Raw genomic sequence first — 21,690 nt, 5'->3', positions numbered from 1 at the left:
ACCAGAGAACTGCTCATAATCCCAAATGGCAACGTCAAAGTAATTAATAGTTTCAAGCACCCGCCAAATTGGCAATTTGAATGGTTGTGCCGCTCGCTGCCTGCAGGAGGTGCTGCCTCTCATTCACTGCTGCCGGTGGAAGGGGCGGGTTCTCAGTTTGCAGGAGGCTCCTGCTCCGCTTGTTCGCAGTGATCCTTGCTCCCCTTCTACCTCATTCCCAGTCGGAGGCCGGGGCAAGTGCAGTAGGAGGTAAGACATGTTTCCCGGACGGAAAATCGACGTTTCCTCCGCTCCCTCACTTCCCGCTTATGATCATGTTGTCCGTGTGTGCTGTTAAAGTACTAGAGGAAGTTTGGTGGCTCTAAGTATGTCTGAAGTTATAAACAATACTGCCGGTTTGCCTTGTGCAATTGTGTCATATGGAAGTCCATGTGCCCTGTGGGATTTACTGGGTTGGGTGGGGTTTTTCCCAACTTTCACTTCGGGATCCCAAACATTACACTGGATTCGCGTGCTGGGGTTCGGCAACACCGCCTCCCACGAATCTATTTTTTCACTTCAGGGAGTAGCCGTGAGTTTCCCTAAAGTGGCTCTTCCGTTTTAGGAAGTCTGTGCTGTCATGCGTGTTTTTTGTTAGTGTTGGGTGGGTGGGGTTTGATATCTGCCCCCTCGGTGTGTCTCCAGAGTGGGATCATCCTGTGCGAAGTAATGGCAAAAGCCGGGGGGTTTGCATGCTTGACATTCCAGAGCCATGATCCAGTCTCCAAGCTGACAGTCTTCACCCATCAGGATTTGTGCCCGCCGCGGCCCACCACAGGCGTGGGTTGATTGGAAAAGCAAGACCTTTTGTATTTACATAGCGCCTTCCCAGGCTCCTGGATGTCCCAACGCGCTTTGCAGTCAATGAGGTGCTTTTTTTGAAGTCGCCAATTACAGTGGAGGAAGGCTACAATTTTAAAAAGGAAAACATGGGATAGGATCCTCACAGCTATCTACGGTTGCCACCCCGTTCAAATAAACTTTAAAACTTTGTGTTTGTTACTCATGCACAAGTTGCTGTTCCTTTTGGATCTGTTTTTTTTTACATTTGAAGATGTTAACTTGCTGTGATAGAACTCGGCAGTTCTAGGCGTGCTGATGTCAATTGCATTTTCTTTAGCTGATTACTTTTTAATATTTTTCAGATTTTTGAAATTGTCAGTATGCAATGTTGTCCTTCAGTCCATCGTTTTTGCAAATCAAATTTGATGATTTGCAATTTCACGAAAATTGTGGTGGAGGGAGTTTTGGCAGTGTCTACCGAGCGACATGGTTATCCCAGGACAAGGAGGTGGCTGTCAAGAAATTGTTAAAAATAGAAAAAGAGGTAAGGTTTAGTCATATCATTCTTGTGTTACATAGCTCTCCTTCCCATGAATCTATTTTAACATTTTATTAAAATCGGAAAAGACAATAATGAGTACAGGTTAAATTATTGAATACCATGATTCTTCACAATGATTCCATTGTTGTTTGTTGCTGTTCCAGTTCCCCGCACCCTTTCGGTTCGAAGGGTGCATCAAACCTGACCATGGGACTAATATTAGTGATGGAACGTTAGTGATGGAAAGGGATAAGTATAACCCGCAGGGCAAGAGTTATAGCTGGGGGAAGGGCAATTATGATGCCATTAGACATGACTTAGGATGTGTAGGTTGGAGAAGTAGGCTGCAAGGGTTGGGCACACTGGATATGTGGAGCTTGTTCAAGGAACAGCTATTGCATGTTCTTGATAAGTACGTACCAGTCAGGCAGGGAGGAAGGGGTCGAGCGAGGGAACCGTGGTTTACCAAAGAAGTGGAATCTCTTGTTAAGAGGAAGAAGGAGGCCTATGTGAAGATGAGGCGCTTGATAGTTACAAGGAAGCGAGGAAGGATCTAAAGAGAGAGCTAAGACGAGCAAGGAGGGGACATGAGAAGTCTTTGGCAGGTAGGATCAAGGAAAACCCAAAAGCTTTCTATAGGTATGTCAGGAATAAAAGAATGACTAGGGTAAGAGTAGGGCCAGTCAAGGACAGTGGTGGGAAGTTGTGTGTGGAGGCTGAGGAGATAAGCGAGATACTAAATGAATACTTTTCGTCAGTATTCACTCAAGAAAAAGATAATATTGTGGAGGAGAATGCTGAGATCCAGGCTATTAGAATAGATGGCATTGAGGTGCGTAGGGAAGAAGTGTTGGCAATTCTGGACAAGGTGAAAATAGATAAGTCCCCGGGGCCTGATGGGATTTATCCTAGGATTCTCTGGGAAGCCAGGGAAGAGATTGCTGAGCCTTTGGCTTTGATTTTTAGGTCATCATTGGCTACAGGAATAGTGCCAGAGGACTGGAGGATAGCAAATGTGGTCCCTTTGTTCAAGAAGGGGAGTAGAGATAACCCCGGTAACTATAGGCCGGTGAGCCTAACATCTGTGGTGGGTAAAGTCTTGGAGAGGATTATAAAAGATACGATTTATAATCATCTAGATAGGAATAATATGATTAGGGATAGTCAGCATGGTTTTGTGAAGGGTAGGTCATGCCTCACAAACCTTATCGAGTTCTTTGAGAAGGTGACTGAACAGGTGGACGAGGGTAGAGCAGTTGATGTGGTGTATTTGGATTTCAGTAAAGCGTTTGATAAGGTTCCCCACGGTCGGCTATTGCAGAAAATACGGAGGCTGGGGATTGAGGGTGATTTAGAGATGTGGATCAGAAATTGGCTAGTTGAAAGAAGACAGAGAGTGGTGGTTGATGGGAAATGTTCAGAATGGAGTTCAGTTACGAGTGGCGTACCACAAGGATCTGTTCTGGGGCCGTTGCTGTTTGTCATTTTTATAAATGACCTAGAGGAGGGCGCAGAAGGATGGGTGAGTAAATTTGCAGACGACACTAAAGTCGGTGGAGTTGTAGACAGTGCGGAAGGATGTTGCAGGTTACAGAGGGACAAAGATAAGCTGCAGAGCTGGGCTGAGAGGTGGCAAATGGAGTTTAATGTGGAGAAGTGTGAGGTGATTCACTTTGGAAAGAATAACAGGAATGAGGAATATTTGGCTAATGGTAAAATTCTTGGTAGTGTGGATGAGCAGAGGGATCTCGGTGTCCATGTACATAGATCCCTGAAAGTTGCCACCCAGGTTGATAGGGTTGTGAAGAAGGCCTATGGTGTGATGGCCTTTATTGGTAGAGGGATTGAGTTCCGGAGCCATGAGGTCATGTTGCAGTTGTACAAAACTCTAGTACGGCCGCATTTGGAGTATTACGTACAGTTCTGGTCGCCTCATTATAGGAAGGACGTGGAAGCTTTGGAACGGGTGCAGAGGAGATTTACCAGGATGTTGCCTGGTATGGAGGGAAAATCTTATGAGGAAAGGCTGATGGACTTGAGGTTGTTTTCGTTAGAGAGAAGAAGGTTAAGAGGTGACTTAATAGAGGCATACAAAATGATCAGAGGGTTAGATAGGGTGGACAGCGAGAGCCTTCTCCCGCGGATGGAGGTGGCTAGCACGAGGGGACATAGCCTTAAATTGAGGGGTAATAGATATAGGACAGAGGTCAGAGGTGGGTTTTTTACACAAAGAGTGGTGAGGCCGTGGAATGCCCTACCTGCAACAGTAGTGAACTCGCCAACATTGAGGGCATTTAAAAGTTTATTGGATAAGCATATGGATGATAAGGGCATAGTGTAGGTTAGATGGCCTTTAGTGTTTTTCCATGTCGGTGCAACATCGAGGGCCGAAGGGCCTGTACTGCGCTGTATCGTTCTATGTTCTATGTTCTATTAATTTTTAATCTAGATATTCATCTACTAAATACGTGGTTGAATTTCGCTGACCATACAGCTTCACACTCCTGTAACCTGCCTGACTAATCACTAAAGTAAGTAAAGTCGCCATAGTCCCAGGTGATCATGGATTGCTTTCCCCTTTGAATGGGAGAGCCTACTGGTGGTGATTTAAGCTGAGGTTGAGCTGGCAGGGCCGTGCTGTTGGCCTTGCTCTGTCACAAACTAACTGTCCAGCCAACTGAGCTGAAGTAATCATTGCAATTCTGACCAGCAAATGTGTAAACCTTTTAGACTTGTGGCTTCAGTGGTCAGTAAAAATGAGGAAGTTGACCTTGTTCCCAGGCTACTCTGATGGTTGACACATATTACAAGTGCTACAACTAATCGTGTTCAGTTGACAAGTTTAACCTGATCATTTTTCACTGCATGAAAGCTTGATACTTTGTGATATTAGTGCTCAGTCTCTTTGTCTCCTTTTGAGCATTGCTATACTTGAGTCAAATCATTCCTATTCCTGGGGGAATAAGAGAATTGAGAGTGTTTTTTGTCCTGGCTTGATATAGTTGGATTGCCATTCAGGACCACTCTGGTTTTCTCATCATGAGTTTGCTTAAGGAATGCTGCTGTGGAGAGAGGTATGTTGAACAACAGACTGACATTTTTTACACAGGGATCTAAGCAGCTGTCTTTCTAAGTTGACAAACACCTGACAATCATCATATGACAACATAAATAGATGGAGCAAGCGGGTAACAAATTATGAAAGAATATATTTATCAGCTCTCCTCATCCTACAGCCTCCTTCAATGCTGCTAAGTGTTGCTGCTAGAATCAGTTAGATTGATTTGATGAAACCGCTTTGATTATACAGAAACTAGACTATAATAAAAGTCTGCATATATTCTTACAATCTGCAGAGAAATTCATTTCTAAATTAAATTTGTTTTCAATATTCTTCAAGGTAATGGGTTGCAGAGGGTAACTTGAATAAGAGGCATCTGATACCAGGGTAACTTGAATAAGAGGCATCTGATACTATACTTAATGGGATAGAGGAAGTAGATACTTTTGGCACACTCGGCCAACATGCCAAGAGGCTACAGGGGTCAGGGTTGTCAAAGCTAAAATCGGAAGTTTTTTTTTACAAAATGGTAACCTGCTGAGTAGCTTCGAGGAAGGGTGGTTGAGACTCTTGAGCAATAGCTGATCCTGAAATGGAGAATGCAATGTACAGTTTGTATTCTGGAACAGTGTTTGAAGTGAAGACCTTCGGCATCTTTGTGTCTTGTATTAATACAAATGGTGGAGGTAAATATGACTGCTACTCTAGAGAAATGTGAGTGTACTAGTTTATACAATGGGGGGGTAATTGCATTTGAACAAGTCCTAACACGACTTTGAACTTGTGATTTGGTGCAATTAGCACTGATGCTCTTCCTTTGGAGCAGTGTGGATGCTTAATGCCATACAGGATTTCTATTACAGATGTATTGGGATATTGTGGTGTATGCGATTTGATACATTGTATTTTTTCAAGCAATTACTTTGTTATTAATCACAATAATCACCCCTGGAACCGGATGGGATAGGCAGCCCAGACGGGATAAATGTTGCCCCAGAGGGTCCTCCCAAACGTGGAATATTCTGTACTGATGATTAGGTGTTGGGCAGCCCAGGAGATGGCTCACTGGAGGACAAGCCTATGTCCCAGCTCTGTTAAAAGAGTTGCTGACTTCAGGGACTTAGCAATCAGAAGGATGTTACTTTCTGTGCTAACAATTGTTCAAGAACAGTCAGTCTCAAGAGCTCCTGCACCGTGTCTGAAAGCTTCCAGTTTGTGTAATGCTTGGAATAATCCATCAACACTGAAATGTAGCATGGAGTGTGTGCTCAGATCTATGGATGCGGCAATCAAGAACTCAGCATAAATCCATTGTATAGGCTCTTTAAGGCTTGATGGCTGGTGGAACTGGAAAGCCAAATGTACTGCAGTGAAATTCTATTATCCTCTTATTGTATTTCAGCTGTTTGTATTAATATATCACATTTGATTTCTGTTTGAATAATGTATTTTCTGATTTTGAATTTAGGCTGAAATTCTGAGTGTTCTGAGCCACAGAAACATCATTCAGTTCTACGGAGCTGTCCTGGAGTCTCCCAACTATGGCATAGTGACTGGTAAGTGTTTTTATAACATTGCGTGCAGTTGAACTTGAAATTATCAGTGCTTTAGTGCAATGCCATTCTTTTTTACAAATATAAATTTAGAGTCCCCAATTCATTGTTTCCATTTAAGGGGCAATTTAGCGTGTTCAATCCACCTACCTTGCACATCTTTGGGTTGTGGGGGCGAAACCCACGCAAACACTGGGAGAATGTGCAAACTCCAGTGACCCAGAGCCGGGATCGAATCTGCGACCTCGGCGCCGTGAGGCTGCAGTGCTACCACTGCGCCACCGTGCTGCCCGTATAATGCCATTCTAAGTCTTCTTGCATGTCATACACCAGAAATTCATGCTTGGTTTTATATATTCCCCAACTTCATTCCCTATTTGGAAAACTGAAAAATGGTAGATTTTAATTTTGCGTGCATTTGTGAATGGAAACATAGCCTAAATATATGCTACACGAAATTCCTTTCGTACAAATTAAACACACATCTTGCTTCCAATAAATGATGCAGTCAACAATATTAGCACCAAACATGTGCCAGGACCACCTAGTCATGGTGCACTTTACCGTACAATCTCATTGGAATTGTTTCTAAAATTAAGTAAATTAAGATCATAAATATGAGCAGGAGCCCTTCAAGCATGCTCCAGCATTCAATAAGATCATGGCTGATCTGATTGTGGCGTTAACTCCACTTTCTGCCTGCATAATATGTACTAATTTTCTGTACATGCATGTTTTCTCTATGTATGTATGAATGCATTTATGCCAATGAATATTAGACTTGCTTAACTGCAGGAGGCAATCACTCACCGTTAACATTGCATGAAGTATCCTGTACAATGCTCCCAAGGTGAGCGTTCAAACTAACACCATCAGCTCTGAATACTTCCAGCTACAAAGAGACGTGTTGTCCCTGCTCCTGTTCGCACTAGCAATCGAACCCCTGGCGATAGCCTTACAGGACACGCAAAGCTGGAAGAGCATCCAAAGAGGAGACAGAGAGCACAGAGTTTCACTCTATGCGGATGACCTGCTCCTGTACATCTCAAAGCCACAGGAAGGACTGAAAACAATCATGCGGATCCTTCAAAAGAGTTTGGAATCTTCTCGGGTTGCAAACTCAGGTTGAGTTTGGGCAAGAATGAGGCATTCTCAGTGAACCCAAATGGTAGAGGGACAGAGCTGGAGGGGCTCCTGTTTAAAACAGCCCAAAATAGATTCTGATACCTGGGAATCCAAATAGCCAGGGACTGGACACGGTTCCATTTGTGGAACCTGACCAGCCTGGTGGAGGAAGTCACAAAGGGCCGACAAAGGTGTGACCCACTCCCACTCTCCCTGGCGGGGAGAGTGCAGACAGTGTGTGTGTGTGTGTGTGTGTACGTGTGTGTACGTGTGTGTACGTGTGTGTACGTGTGTGTGTGTACGTGTACCACGCAGGAAGATGGCGCTAAGGCCTACCTGTATGGTGGCGCAGGTTAAACGGTCGACTGGACGTCTCCAGCTCCTTTAAAGCAGCTACTGTTTAAAATACTGCGCATTGAGTTTAAAGCGTCCTCTTATGGTATATGTTTCATTATGTGCATCAGGGATTGTAAGTGGATTATTTTGGATAATTAATCAGAAGGACCCTGGGATCCGTTCTAGAATTTCCAAGTGACCTGCTTGCTGGCAATTGATAAAATTATGCACTGGTGGGATATAAGAAGGCTTTGCAACTCTTCATATCCATCTTATTAAAAACACTTGGTAAAAATGATTTTGATTTAAAAAAAAAAAGTTTTAAAGCGCTTTTCTGATTTGACTCCAGTGCAAAGATGTTAATATGAACTTGAACAAATATGAACTTTGTTTTATACACACAAGAACAGCACGGTAGCATTGTGGATAGCATAATTGCTTCACAGCTCCAGGGTCCCAGGTTCGATTCCAGCTTGGGTCACTGTCTGTGCGGAGTCTGCACATCCTCCCCGTGTGTGCGTGGGTTTCCTCCGGGTGCTCCGGTTTCCTCCCACAGTCCAAAGATGTGCAGGTTAGGTGGATTGGCCATGATAAATTGCCCTTAGTGTCCAAAATTGCCCTTAGTGTTGGGTGGGGTTATGGGGATAGGGTGGAGGTGTTGACCTTGGGTAGGGTGCTCTTTCCAAGAGCCGGTGCAGACTTGATGGGCCGAATGGCCTCCTTCTGCACTGTAAATTCTATGAAACAGGAGCAGGTCGTTCAACCTATTGGGTCTGTACTTCAGTAATTCAGAGTTGATCTGAACCTCAATTTTGCTCCACATTCCTTGAACCGGAATAAAAATCTAACATTTCTGATCTTAAAACTTCCAAGTGACGCAGCCTTTTACTGGAGCGAGTTTCAGTTTTACACTACCCTTGACGTGAATTTGCTTTTTCTGATTACACTCCTGCATAGCCTACCTCTAATTTGAAGATCATCATCTTCTAGATCGACCCAGTGCAATAAATATTTTTTCTCTATCCTATCCAGTCTTTTTCTCATTAGAAATATCTCGGTGAGTTCACCCAACAACCTTCTAAAATTGAAGGAAAACGAGCCAAGTTTATTTACCGTTGTGATTTTTAGTTGTTGTTCTTCCAGGGTCGGGGGAGGGGGGGCCTACATAACCCTTCCCCACCCCACCCCCCTTGTTTTGTTCTGTGATTCCCTTGGGTTCCCTCTTATCCCCTCCCCCCTCCGCTCCTTTTCATTGTTTTTATCGCCTCCCCCCGTCCTGTCTCCATTTTTTAAAGGTGGCGTCGAGCATGCCTGGTGGGAATTTGTGGTTGCTGCAGATGGGGGCTATGGGGGACATCCTGGTTAAACCAAAATTTGGTTCCATGTCTTGAGCGTGGCTACCCACATTGGGCAGGATGTGTATTTCGTCGGGGGGGATGGGAGTGCTGCCGTAGTGAGGGCTCGGAGCATCGTTGACTTGTAGGAGGACTCCTCCAGCCTCACCCATTCTGTGTCGGGTACTCGTATCCATCCCCTTACCCCCTCGGCTCTGGCTGCCCAGTGGTAGTGTTGTAGATTCAGTAGGGCCAGACCGTCCATATTTTTCCTCCTTTGCAGTGTCAACCTAGGGATTCTTGGGTTTTTACCCTCCCCCAACACACACACACACAACGCCATGATCATTTTGTGTACCTTATGGAAAAGGCCTTGAGGATGAAGATTGGTATGGATCTAAACAGGAAGAGGAATCTCGGCAGTGCGTTCTGCACCCTGTCTACCAGGGAAAGCAGGAGTGTATCACGTTTCTGTAGGTCCTTTTTAACTTCCTCCGCCAGACTGGTCAGATTCCACTTGTGGATCCCTGTCCAGTCACGGGCTATTTGGATCCCCAGGCAGCTGAATTCGTTTAGGGCTACTTTGAATGGAAGTCCCTCCAGCCCTGACCTGCCCCAGTTAGGGTTCCACGGGAATGCCTCGCTCTTTCCCAGGTTGAATTTGTAGCCCCCGGAGAAGGCTCCGAACTCGTCCAGGATCTGCATACTTGCTTTCAGGCCGTTCCTTGGGTCCACAATATAGAGGAGCAAGCTATCCCCAAAAAGCGAAACTCTGTGTCTTTGCCCCCTCTTTGGATGCCCTTCCAGCTTTTTGCATCTCGTAGAGCGATCGCCAGAGGTTCAATTGCCGGGACGAACAAGAGCGGGGACATTGGGCATCCCAGCCACGTGCCTCTGTGCAGCTGGAAATATTCAGAGCTGGTGGTTTTGGTTCACCTTGGGGGTGTTGTACAGGAGAATTGCTGCAACCATGCCACGGCGCCCGCGCACGATTCTCTGAGGTGCGGAGAATTGGCGCCATTTGCGGCGGTGCATTTGGCATGGCGCCGGCCATGGGCCGCTGGAATCGGCAGGGCCTCCGATTCTGCGGCCCGGAGGGGCCGAGCGGCTGCGTGGATACGACAGAGTTCTGCCGGTGCTGTTCACCCCTGGTCACTGCTCGTGGGGTTTGCGTAAATGGTCAGAGGGGGCAGACTGTGGGGTGTGGCTCCTTCACCGGTGGGGGCCTCCGATGGAGTCTGGCCCACGATCAGGGCCCACCGATCGGCAGGTCGGCCCCTAAACACCGACGCCATGTTGAGCCGGGGCCGGCGCGCTAAAGAAGTCCCCCACGCATGCTCAGGTTGGCACGGCCCAAGGAGGCTGGAGCGGCATGAACCGTGGTGTGAAACGTGGCGGCGTTCACGACGGTGCGAACACTTGGGCTCCATTTGGGAGAATCGCCCCCAAGATCTCCTCCACAAACAGCTGATTAATGCATATATATAAAATCATTAGAGAATCATAGAATTTACAGTGCAGAAGGAGGCCATTCGGCACATTGAGTCAGCGCCGGCCCTTGGAAAGAGCACCCCACCTCAGCCCATATCTCCACCCAATCCCCCACACCTCCACCCTATCCACGTAACCCCATCTAACCTTTTTTAGACACTCAGGGCAATTTAGCATGGCCAACCCACCTAACGTGCGCATCTTTGGACTGTGGCAGGAAACCGGAGCACTCGGAGGAAACCCACTCAGACACGGGGAGAACGTGCAGACTCCGCACAGACAGTGACCCAAGCTGGGAATCAAACCCAGGTCCCTTGCGCTGTGAAGCAACAGTGCTAACCACTCTGCTACCGTATACAGGAAGTTGTACTTCCCGTTGTAGTCAATTTGCTTATGAAGGCAGTGTTTATGAATGATAATGATACTGAGGCTTGTGGGGTATGTAATTTTATCAATTGAGATTAAGAATATACAGGTGGAGAGTATTGATTGCATAGTTACTTGAGCACTTGGAAAGAGGCACTTAATGACACGGTGTGGAGTGAGGAGATGTATACCTCTAAAGTTTCACTGTGAATAAATCTATTCCATGTAAAGACTGCCTCTGGTTTCTTCCTTCACCAACTTGCTATCAGGAGTATAACAGGGTGCATTGATGACATTTAAATTCCTGAAATGCAGTCCCTGCATGTGAATCTTTGTGTTGGGAGCTTGAATTGTATCCCCTCAGCAACTTATTGTATGTTTTCTTCATGTTGATCTCTGCAGAGTTGTCCAGATATAATAGCATAGTGGATCTGCTAGCTGAGAATTTTAAACCAGAGGGAAATACTGGCAGCAGCACAGTTACCAAAAGAATATGTGCTACAATCTTCATTAGAGAGAATTCCACTCCATGTAATGAGTTGTTGCTAAAACCTCAAGTGCTGAGCAGAGCACGTGTCCAGGATGAGCTGGCCTAAGCTGAAAAAGTTCCTTCCTCAAAAGAACATCTATAACCATATTTGAAATAAATCCTCTGTCCACTAGGAAATATGCTTTGTTAGCTTAACTTGCTCTTGTTTCCTGCAATATCAAAATTAAATTACTGAGCAATGCTATGTTGCTAGGAATCTGCCTGAAAATTCAATACTGATAAAGGCTGATGAATGTTTTGCAAATAACAACTGTAAGCTATGTATAAGCTGTTGTAGCTATGCACACACACAATTCTTCAAGTTTGATTGGCTTCCAAAATTGAATTTGAACAATTAATGGTTACAGTGACATGCAAATCCTTCTGATTTTCACCATTACCATGGGCAAAATTCTCCCCTACCCGGCGGGGCGGGGGGTCCCGGCGTAGTGGAGTGGCGCCAACCACTCCGGCGTCGGGCCTCCCCAAAGGTGCGGAATTCTACGCACCTTTAGGGGTCAAGCCCTCACATTGAGGGGCTAGGCCCGCGCCGGGGCGGTTGGCACCACACCGACTGGCGGAAAAACCGGCAACAACGGCCTTTAATGCCCACCGCCCGTCGCCGGGGCTGGCCGAAAGGCCTTCGCAGGTTCGCGCATGCGCCGGTGCGTCAGCTACCGCTGACGTCACCACCGGCGCATGCGCGCTGGGGGATTCTCTTCTGCCTCCGCCATGGTGGAGGCTGTGGCGGCGGCGGAAGAAAAAGAGTGCCCCCCCGGCACTGGCCTGCCCGCCGATCGGTGGGCCCCGATCGCGGGCCTGGCCACCGTGGGGGCGCCCCCCGGGGTCCGATCGCCCCGCCCCCCCCCTCCCCCGGGGGCCCGCTCGCGCTGCCGATCCCGCCGGCAAAGAGGTGGTTCAAAGCACGGCGGCGGGAGAGGCCTCTCAGCGGCGGGTCTTCGGCCAATCCGGGCCGGAGAATAACGGCAGCACAGAAACCCGTAGCCTCCAGCCGGCCCCCGCCATTCTCCGCGGCAGGATTGGCGGCACACCGACTTTTTGCGGGTGGCAGAATTCTGGAAATGGTGGGGGCGGGATTTTCGGCGGCCCCGGGCGATTCTCCGACCCTGCTGGGGGTCGGAGAATTTCACCCCAGATGTTTAACATCAGAATATGTAAAAGTAAGTTTGTTCTTCCATCAAACAAGTAAATGTTTGTCATGGCACTCTTTGCATAACGTGCTGCCTTGTGAGTGAGAGACAGGAGATGCAGTAACTTGACTGTATTAACTTGGCTAAGTATTTTCATTTGCTAGTTGATCTGTCAGATTCACATAGATTTTAACTCTTCTTCCATCTCTACATCTCTATGTCTCTCCAACTCTTTCTTTCCATAATAATTAAAACAGTTTATACTTGCCTTAGTTATTTGCAATACTGTAAATACATCAGTTTTTATCAGTATTGAATTTATAGGCAGATACCTTGCAACATAGCATTTCTCAGTAATGTAACTTGCCGACTGACATTTATAATCTCTCTTTCTCAATTTGTTGATGTCATCATATATCTGAATTCTTGGCGCTTTTCCTGCAACTTTCATTGCCAAGTTCCTGTTTCACTCTCACTGCTGCTTTACTGAGTTAGAATTTAGAATGCCTGGAGAGATGGGCCAAGGAGGTTGGTGCGTATTGCGGAAGAAAATGACGGGCATCATACTAGTTGTGTGCAAAGATGCTTATTGTTTTTACAATTGTCCTCTGGGGGCTCAGAGGCCGGAAGACCCCAGCTCACTTGGTGGAAGCTGCGCTGTCCCATGTGCTGACTGCGCGATACGGCCTCATCAGAGGGATGGAACTCCGGGGAGCTGGTGGCCACCGTCGGTACACAATGGAGTGGGTCCGGGTTGGCACCTGGTGCCGCCTCCTCCCGCTCGGTGCCCATAGGGCCCCGCCGTTCACCTCGGGACGGAGGAGCAGCTGGTTCGAGCCCCGGCTGCCCCTGCATCGTCTGGCTCTGCCAGCCCTGATGGTTCCCCGTGGTCCGCACCATTGTGTCGACGCCCTCAGCGATGCTCCTCAGTGACTGGAAGATGCTCTGCAGCGTCTCGGCAATGCCCACCTGAGACTGGGACAAGCTCCGCAGCACCTTGGCCATTTCCATCTGAGAGCGGGACGTGTCCTGCAGAATCTCATCAAGGTCAGCCTGGTGCTGAGTCACATCCCCCAGCGAGTCGGACATTCTGCTGAGACACTCAGCCATGGCTTTCACGACTGCGCGATGCCTTGGACATCTTCACTCATGGTGCCGACATCATGCATCAGGCTCTCAACTGCAGTCGCCACCCTCGCAATATTGGCCTCGGTGCCACGCATTGCCAGCGACATCTCCAGCACCCCTGGCCTCTGGGACTCCTCCAAGCGGTTGTGGACCTGCTGGAGTGACGCTGACATCTCCCTCTGAACATCCCGACCACTCCCTATCATCTCCATCAGCTCCGAATAACTCTGTACCCAGCATCAGGCTGGGACCCAGCTGGGTCCTGGGAACCAGCAGCGCATGGACTGCTGTCTCACCTGGGGGTTCCTGCCTCTACCTGATGTACATCATCAGCAGTGTGGTGCTCACCAGATTGTGCCCCAGAAGCCTGACCACTGACATTTCCCACTGAGGTGTGTGTATCTGTGCTGGTGGAGGGTGGGGATGGCAGCTGTGACGTGCCTATGAAGGTGGCATCCTCGGAGCTCTCCTCCGAGGTGTTCTCCTGGGAGACTGGAGAGGGTGCTGCCTGGGATGGGCCGGCGCCATCGGCTGGAGGGCCTGCGGGAGAATGGACATGTGGTCAGTGGGAGGGATGGGTCAGTCAGTAAGGCAATAACAACTCACGTTTGACAGGAACCTCCAGGTGAAGCCCGGTGATTCCTCATCTCTGTGGCGTCCACCAGCCTCTGCCTTGGTGATCGTCTTGTCCACGGCCACACAAGTCACCTCCAGGGCCCGCTCCTCGAAGGTGCTGAGGAACCTGGGGCGGGATCCTCCAATAATGGGGCTATGTCCCCACACCCGCGAAAAAACTCGCACAAATCATTTTGGACGTACCTGGGCCCCGGAGTGCTCCTCGCAGTTCCGGCTGCCAATAAGGTGCCCTGCACCTCTAGTCGGGGTTTCGCGCATGCGCACGGCGACAGCCTCTGTCGTCCGCCCCACATGACATGGTCGACCAACACCGCGGACTGGCACCAAGAAGGTAGCCCCCCCCCCCCCCCCCCCCCCCCCCAAGATCGCGTGCGCCCTCCGATCGGTGGCCCCCGATCAATAGCCTGGCCGTCTTGGAGGCCCCGGCCCATGAATGATCCCCCGGCCCCCCCATCAGGGAGCCCACGGACTGAGTCCGCAGCCGCCACACCGAGTGCCCGCCGGGTGGAACCATGAGCGAACCACGCCGGCGAGAACTTGGCCAGCTGCATTGGGAGAATAGCTGCTGGGGCCTCTTTCAATGGCCCCCGACCGGCGCCGCATCGACCGCTCGCGCCTGATTGGCACCGATTCTCCGGGAACCGGAGAATAGCAGAAGCGGTGTCGGACCCGATCTCTGGTCTGGCGCCCATTCTCAGCACCCGCGCCGAGCGCGATTCTGCCGCAGAGGCTCGGAGAATCCCACCCCTGATGTCTGGCACACCACCGCCAGTCTGGGCCCTCTCCCGGTAATTGTGGGAGAGCTTTTCCTGAGGAGAAACACAGAGAGTATCGTTAGCTACAGGCCGGTTTTCAGTGATGGGAGGTGGGCGTGCGAAGGAAGGTTTGGAGATTTGAAGGGGGCCGGGAGGGTTGGGAGTTGTATGGAGAACTGGGGGTGGATGCTCACGTGGGTGTGGGAGGCGGGGAAGGCCTCCTTTGGGAAGGGGGGGTGGGGGCTACTCACTTGTGCTGCACAGTGTAGGTCATTGAACTTTGTCCTGCACTGTCAGTTCCCCTGGTCATACCCCAGTGCTCACAGCTGCCGCCACCTCGTCCGAGGCAGCACTGGCTGACCCTCCGGGATCCTTGGGGGAACAGAACATCCCTCCTGGCGTCCACAGCGTCGAGCAGTCTCCCCAGGCCTGCAGCCCCAAATCTTGGGGCTGGTCTCCTGGTCACCAATGTTGCGGGTTTGCTGAGCAAGTGCTGCTAAGTGCTGCTCGATGTTGTTACCGTGGGGCTAGCGAGCGCGGTTCCAGCAAATCAGCTGCCGAGCCTTCATTTGCGGCGAGAAGCCCGTGAGGCCTTGTTAAGTGGACCAATTAACGTTGAATAGCGGTGCCAGCTTCGCTGGGCTGAGCGCCGGAAAGCTTGCGGCAGTTCCCGCTCCCTTCAATATTTAGAAATCTTTGCGGAGAATCGCGCCCACTGTTTCAGTCCAATAAGGGAGAAATTGAAAGTTTGGGCTCGGGTGTGGAGGGAGAGCTAGATTGTATAGCTCAATGGAGGGAGTGACAGCTGGGCTTGGGGTGATCAGCATATCGGGTCGTGCACTTGCTGAGCTAGTGCAGAGTCCTTTCCATTTGTTTAATGTTTTAAAAATTTGTTACATCCACAAATGTGCTGGCAGTGCTGGTTTAGCTCAGTGGTCTAGACAGCTGGTTTCTAATGCAGAACAAGGCCAGCAGCGCGAGTTTAATTCCCGTACTAGCCTCCCCGAACAGGCACCGGAATGTTACAACTAGGGGCTTTTCACAGTAACTTTATACTTGTGACAATAAAAGGTTATTATTATATGTATTTCTATCAGACACAATGCGGAGAACACTTCTACAACAGCTATAGATATTACTGTAGCCAATGTTCATTTTGATGCAGGAGAAGAGCAGACATTGTCTTTTGAGGAGATGTGTAAACAATCTTTGACAATTCACAGATTACATTTACAGTGTATCATATTTTGCACAGGGCCAATGTCACCGATGCTACACTGCTATTGCTGCAGACTTCTTTGCACATTCCAAATAGCAAGGGTTTTGCACCACTCGGAGAAAATTTGCTCTCTCAATGGTGTGTAATACTGGATTTCCGGTGGCAGCCATGAACTGAGTGGTCGCTGTCTCTTTGGAACTTCGTATTGCGCCATTTTAATCCCCACAAAATCCTCCCAGCTTCATCCCCAATTAATATCCAACCGACTAAAATGCCATTGAACCAGCCGCAGGGCCAAAAATACAGCAAGAGTTGGGAAAGGAAAACCATAAGCCCAGAACAAGGGGACACACGGGGCGTACCTGGCTGGACAATGGCAGACCCAGCAGGGTCGGATTAGGACAAGTCAGCATGGATTTAGTAAGGGGAGGTCGTGCCTGACAAACCTGTTAGAGTTCTTTGAAGAGATAACAAATAGGTTAGACCAAGGAGAGCCAATGGATGTTATCTATCTTGACTTCCAAAAGGCCTTTGACAAGGTGCCTCACGGGAGACTGCTGAGTAAAATAAGGGCCCATGGTATTCGAGGCAAGGTACTAACATGGATTGACGATTGGCTGTCAGACAGAAGGCAGAGAGTTGGGATAAAAGGTTCTTTTTCGGAATGGCAACCTGTGACAAGTGGTGTCCCGCAGGGTTCAGTGTTGGGGCCACAGCTGTTCTCTTATATATTAACGATCTAGATGACGGGACTGGGGGCATTCTGGCCAAGTTTGCCGATGATACAAAGATAGGTGGAGGGGCAGGTAGTATTGAGGAGGTGGGGAGGCTGCAGAAAGATTTAGACAGTTTAGGAGAATGGTCCAAGAAGTGGCTGATGAAATTCAACGTGGGCAAGTGCGAGGTCTTGCACTTTGGAAAAAAGAATAGAGGCATGGACTATTTTCTAAACGGTGACAAAATTCATAATGCTAAAGTGCAAAGGGACTTGGGAGTCCTAGTCCAGGATTCTCTAAAGGTAAACTTGCAGGTTGAGTCCGTAATTAAGAAAGCAAATGTAATGTTGTCATTTACCTCAAGAGGCTTGGAATATAAAAGCAGGGATGTACTTCTGAGGCTTTATAAAGCACTAGTTAGGCCCCATTTAGAATACTGTGAGCAATTTTGGGCCCCATACCTCAGGAAGGACATACTGGCACTGGAGCGGGTCCAGCGGAGATTCACACGGATGATCCCAGGAATGGTAGGCCTAACATACGATGAACGTCTGAGGATCGTGGGATTATATTCATTGGAGTTTAGGAGGTTGAGGGGAGGTCTAATAGAAACGTACAAGATAATGAATGGCTTGGATAGGATGGACGTAGGGAAGTTGTTTCCATTAGCAGGGGAGACTAGGACGCGGGGGCACAGCCTTAGAATAAAAGGGAGTCACTTTAGAACAGAGATGAGGAGAAATTTCTTCAGCCAGAGAGTGGTAGGTCTGTGGAATTCATTGCCACAGAGGGCGGTGGAGGCCGGGACATTGAGTGTCTTTAAGACAGAAATTGATAAATTCTTGATTTCTCGAGGAATTAAGGGCTATGGGGAGAGAGCGGGTAAATGGAGTTGAAATCAACCATGATTGAATGGTGGAGTGGACTCGATGGGCCAAATGGCCTTACTTCCACTCCTATGTCTTATGGTCATCAACATCAACACGGCCCATTCATCGATGGAGCTTCTCTCGATAGAACACCAGAAGCACAGAAAATCAATAAAAGAGGACCTTACGTCGGCCGTGAGGTCGGCAATAGAAGCCGCTCTGGCCTCCATCCAGGAAGTGATAGATAGAACAGAGCGGAGTCTGGAGGGGACCGTGCGGGATGTGGAGAAATCGGCCACCTACAAGTGTGACTGGATCACCTTGCTAGAAGCCGAGGTAGCAAGGTTGGTGACGACCCAGAAAGTGCTTCAGGGGAAGATGACTATCAGGAGAACAGGTCCTGCCGACAGAACCTGTGGAATGTCGGGCTACCAGAGGGCAGGAACCCGACGGGATATGTCTCAAGGATGTTTGGGAAATTGGTCAGAGAGGAAGGCTGGCCAAACCCCCAGAGGTAGACCAGGCCCACAGGTTTCTCCGGCAAAAGCCCAAGTCATGAGATCCACCACAGGCAACATTTGCAAAACTGCATAAGTTTCAGGACAAGAAGCGGGTTCTTAACTGGGTGAGGAGCACACGGTCATGTAAGTGGAACGGACACACATATTCAAGACATTGATGCCACCCTGGCACCCGCCTTTGGAAAGAGCACCCTACCAAAGCCCACACCTCCACCCTATCCCCGTAACCCAGCAACCCCACCTAACCTTTTTTCTATTTGATATTTCAAATGGTTGGGCCTTGAGGAGATTACAGCAGTAGAGGCAGAAGGCAATGGAGGTATTTGAAAGTAAGAATGCTAATTTTACATTTGAGTTGCTTAAGCGTAGGTGAGCATAAGCCAGCAGATACAGAGGTGATGATGTGAGTTCGACTGGGCAGCAGAGTTTTGGATTAAGTCTCACTGCGGGACATTTGGGCGACAGTGATCATTGTATCAGAAGGTTTAGGCTGTCTACGGAAAAGGAAAAAGAACAACCCAGAGGAAGAATAATTAACTGGGGGGAAAGTCAACTTCATTGGGTTAAGAACGGTTTTGGCCGAATAAATTGAAATCAAAAGGTTGGCAGGAAAAATGGGAGATGGTCAATGGGCTACCTTCAAAGAAGATAGTTTGGGCACAGTCAAAAGGAAAAGGTAGGGCAAACAAGCCAGAGCACCTTGGATGATAAATGAGATGGAAATTAAGGTAACGAAAATAAGATGCGCTTATGACTGATGTCAGGTAGAAAATACAATGGAGGACCAGGCTAAATAAAAACGGTTTGGAGGGAAGGTGAAAAAGCATATCCATGATGCAAAGTGGAAGTATGAAATAAGGCTGACGGCCGATATAAATGGGCATCCCAAACTCTTCTCTTCTCTCAGCACATAAATAGTAAAAAAAATAGTAAGTAAAAAGGAATAGGGTCATTTCTGAACCAAAAAGGGAATTTGCACACGGGGGCAGTGGGCATAGCTGAGGTGTCATTGAATACTTTGCATCTGTTTTTACCAAGGAAGAAGATGTTATTCAGGCCATGATGAAAGAGGGGGTAATTGAGACATTCAAAGCGTTTAAAATTGGTGAGCAAGTGTTAGATAGGCTCCTTGATATTCCATTGCATTACCATTGCTGAATCCCCCACAATCAACATCCTGGAAGTTACCATTGATCATAAACTGAACTGATTAGCCACATTAATACTGTGGCTACCAGGGCAGGTCAAAGGCTAGGAATCCTACGGCGAGTAACTCACCTCCTGACCCTGCAGAACCTGTCCACCATCTACAAGACACAAGTCGGGAGTGTATTGGAATACACTCTACTTGCCTGGGTGAGTGCAGCTCCAACAACACTCAAGAAGCTGTACCCCATCCTGGACAAAACAGCCTACTTGATTAATATACTGTCCACAAACATTCAATCCCTCCACCACTGTTGAACAGTGGCAGCCGTGAGTACCATCTACAAGATGCACTGCAGGAGCTCACCAGGGTTTCTTAGGCAGCACCTTCCAAATTTACAACAGCTTCCATTTTGAAGGACAAAAGCAGCAAATACCTGGGAACACCACCACCTGGAGTTCCCCCTCCAAGTCACCCACTATCCTGACTTGGGAATATATTGCCATTCCTTCAGGGTCACTGGATCAAAATCCTGGAATTCCCTCCCTAACAGCACTTCAGGTATACCTACACTTTGGGGACTGCAGCGGTTAAAGAATGCAGTTCACCACCACATGCAGAGGGGCAACTGGGGATGGACAATAAATTCTGGCCTAACAGCGACGCTCACATCATGTAAATTCATGTTTAAAAGGTTGACTCGCTAGCTGCAATTGGGTAAGAATGGAACCAGGCAGGTGGCACTCTGTTAAGTGACAGTGGAGTAGAATGATGTGATTAACTCTGTCGATGGCAACAGGTAGGTGGAGAAACATGAACAGGAATAATTTACTTTTGTGACAGTTGTTTGGATGTTACTTGCCACTTTGACAAGAGGCTTTTGATACAGTAACATGGATGATTTGAGGAATTGAAACATAAAGCTCCGTGAAAGATGAGCAGGGATCTCGGAGGGGGCCAGTACCCAAGGAGAGAGAGCTGACCTGGGAACCAGAAAGAGAAGTTGGCTGATCAGCAGTTTAGTGGTGATAGGGTTGAGTGAGCAGGAGGTGGGTCTCATCGATAAGTTAAGATGAGCTCGGAGGGAGCATGAGCAGACGGGTATTGGAGAAAGCTATAGGTTCAAGGCTAGTGCAGTGGAGAACCTTCAAATAGGTTTGGCTAGCTAGGCTGAGGGAGGGGAGGAAAGTTGTTAGGACAGCTAATTCAGCGGTATATTTTTGCATATTTTTCATCGCAGAAATTTAATGTCATTTAAGCTGTAAAAGGCAAAAAGTAATTCCAGATATATTGTGAATAACCTGCAGGTCTGGGATTCAACAATACAATAACAGGTTTGAGATGCTGCTAGTATTACAACTGTTAATCTATTTTGCTACTTTCATTGCCACTTTCATGAAGTATATAACTTGTAAACCAAATGTGTATACAACAGGATTATTTTTTCCATTAGTGTCTGCGAATTATTACTTCTTCTGCAATAGGAACATTTGTCTTTAATTCTTTGTACTTTACAGCTATAGTAGTTGTATTTTTGATTTTTAAAAAAGTAATGCTTGATGGGTTTTCTTTACCTTCTTCTTTATAGAATATGCTCCTGGAGGCTCACTCTATGATTATCTGTCCAGTGCTAAAAGTGAGGAAATGGACATGGATCAAATAATGACTTGGGCAACAGATATTGCTAAAGGTAATAAATCTTCATAATGGCCAATTTTTAAAAAAAGATATGCATAGAGTGGGGTATTCAGAAACACGGGGAGTAAATGTTCTCTGAAGTGTGATGTCGCTTTTCTGTGCAAACCCACCTGGGTGCACCATTTTGGAAAACCTCAAATACAGATTATTTGGAATTTGATGTTACACATAAAAGTTCATTGTTCACCGGGTTCTCATTCTGATTTTTAATTATATTTTTAAAATAGTAGAATGTGTATTTTGAAAATGCCTATCCCTAACCCGTTTGTGACCTGAGGGTGTCCAAAAATTCTTTATGATCAGTGGAGTACTTATCAAGATTAGTCATTGTTGTGCTGTAAATCAAACAATGATTGAGTGTCTTAGTGGCTGTTGAGACCAGGAAGTTCTCAGATACATTATTGGTTTGTGATGAGCCGGCTGGACTGGGCTACGGCAGCATAACTGTATAAGTACCGTGTGCTAAACCATTACACTGGAGCACATAAGTCATAACTGACTTTGATCCTGGCCGAGGGAATGTATTTTTTAATAAAGAAAACTCCTGATCCACTACTCAGTAACCCTGTGGGAAAGTTAATGGGTGGGATTGTCTGACGCCGGGTCGGAGAGTCGGCGGGGGTCCGGGGGGGGGTGATTTACGTGACGCCGCTCCGACGCCAGTCCGCTGATTCTCCAGTCACCGGAAAATC

At 47.8% G+C, this 21,690-nt stretch overlaps 1 protein-coding gene across 3 annotated transcripts in view; it reads left to right on the top strand.

Annotated features, from left to right (window-relative positions):
* The first annotated feature begins 131 nt into the window (after positions 1 to 131).
* The window catches only part of LOC119961897 (mitogen-activated protein kinase kinase kinase 20-like), a 171,492-nt gene continuing 149,933 nt past the window's right edge, over positions 132 to 21,690 (top strand). For 2 of the 3 annotated variants that reach the window (XM_038789395.1, XM_038789397.1), the window contains exons 1-4: positions 132 to 249; positions 1,185 to 1,366; positions 5,893 to 5,980; positions 20,889 to 20,990. In XM_038789395.1, the coding sequence (XP_038645323.1) occupies positions 1,208 to 1,366; positions 5,893 to 5,980; positions 20,889 to 20,990 (349 nt within the window). In that variant the 5' untranslated portion in view covers positions 132 to 249; positions 1,185 to 1,207. Of the gene's footprint in view, positions 250 to 795; positions 909 to 1,184; positions 1,367 to 5,892; positions 5,981 to 20,888; positions 20,991 to 21,690 lie in introns of those variants that run through there. The other variant, XM_038789396.1, reaches the window with a different exon arrangement.

The sequence above is a fragment of the Scyliorhinus canicula genome, chromosome 2, assembly GCF_902713615.1.
Source record: "Scyliorhinus canicula chromosome 2, sScyCan1.1, whole genome shotgun sequence".
Classification (NCBI taxonomy): Eukaryota; Metazoa; Chordata; class Chondrichthyes; order Carcharhiniformes; family Scyliorhinidae; genus Scyliorhinus; species Scyliorhinus canicula.
Note: the sequence above shows the minus strand (reverse complement) of the source record. Positions and strands in the feature narration are given on the sequence as shown.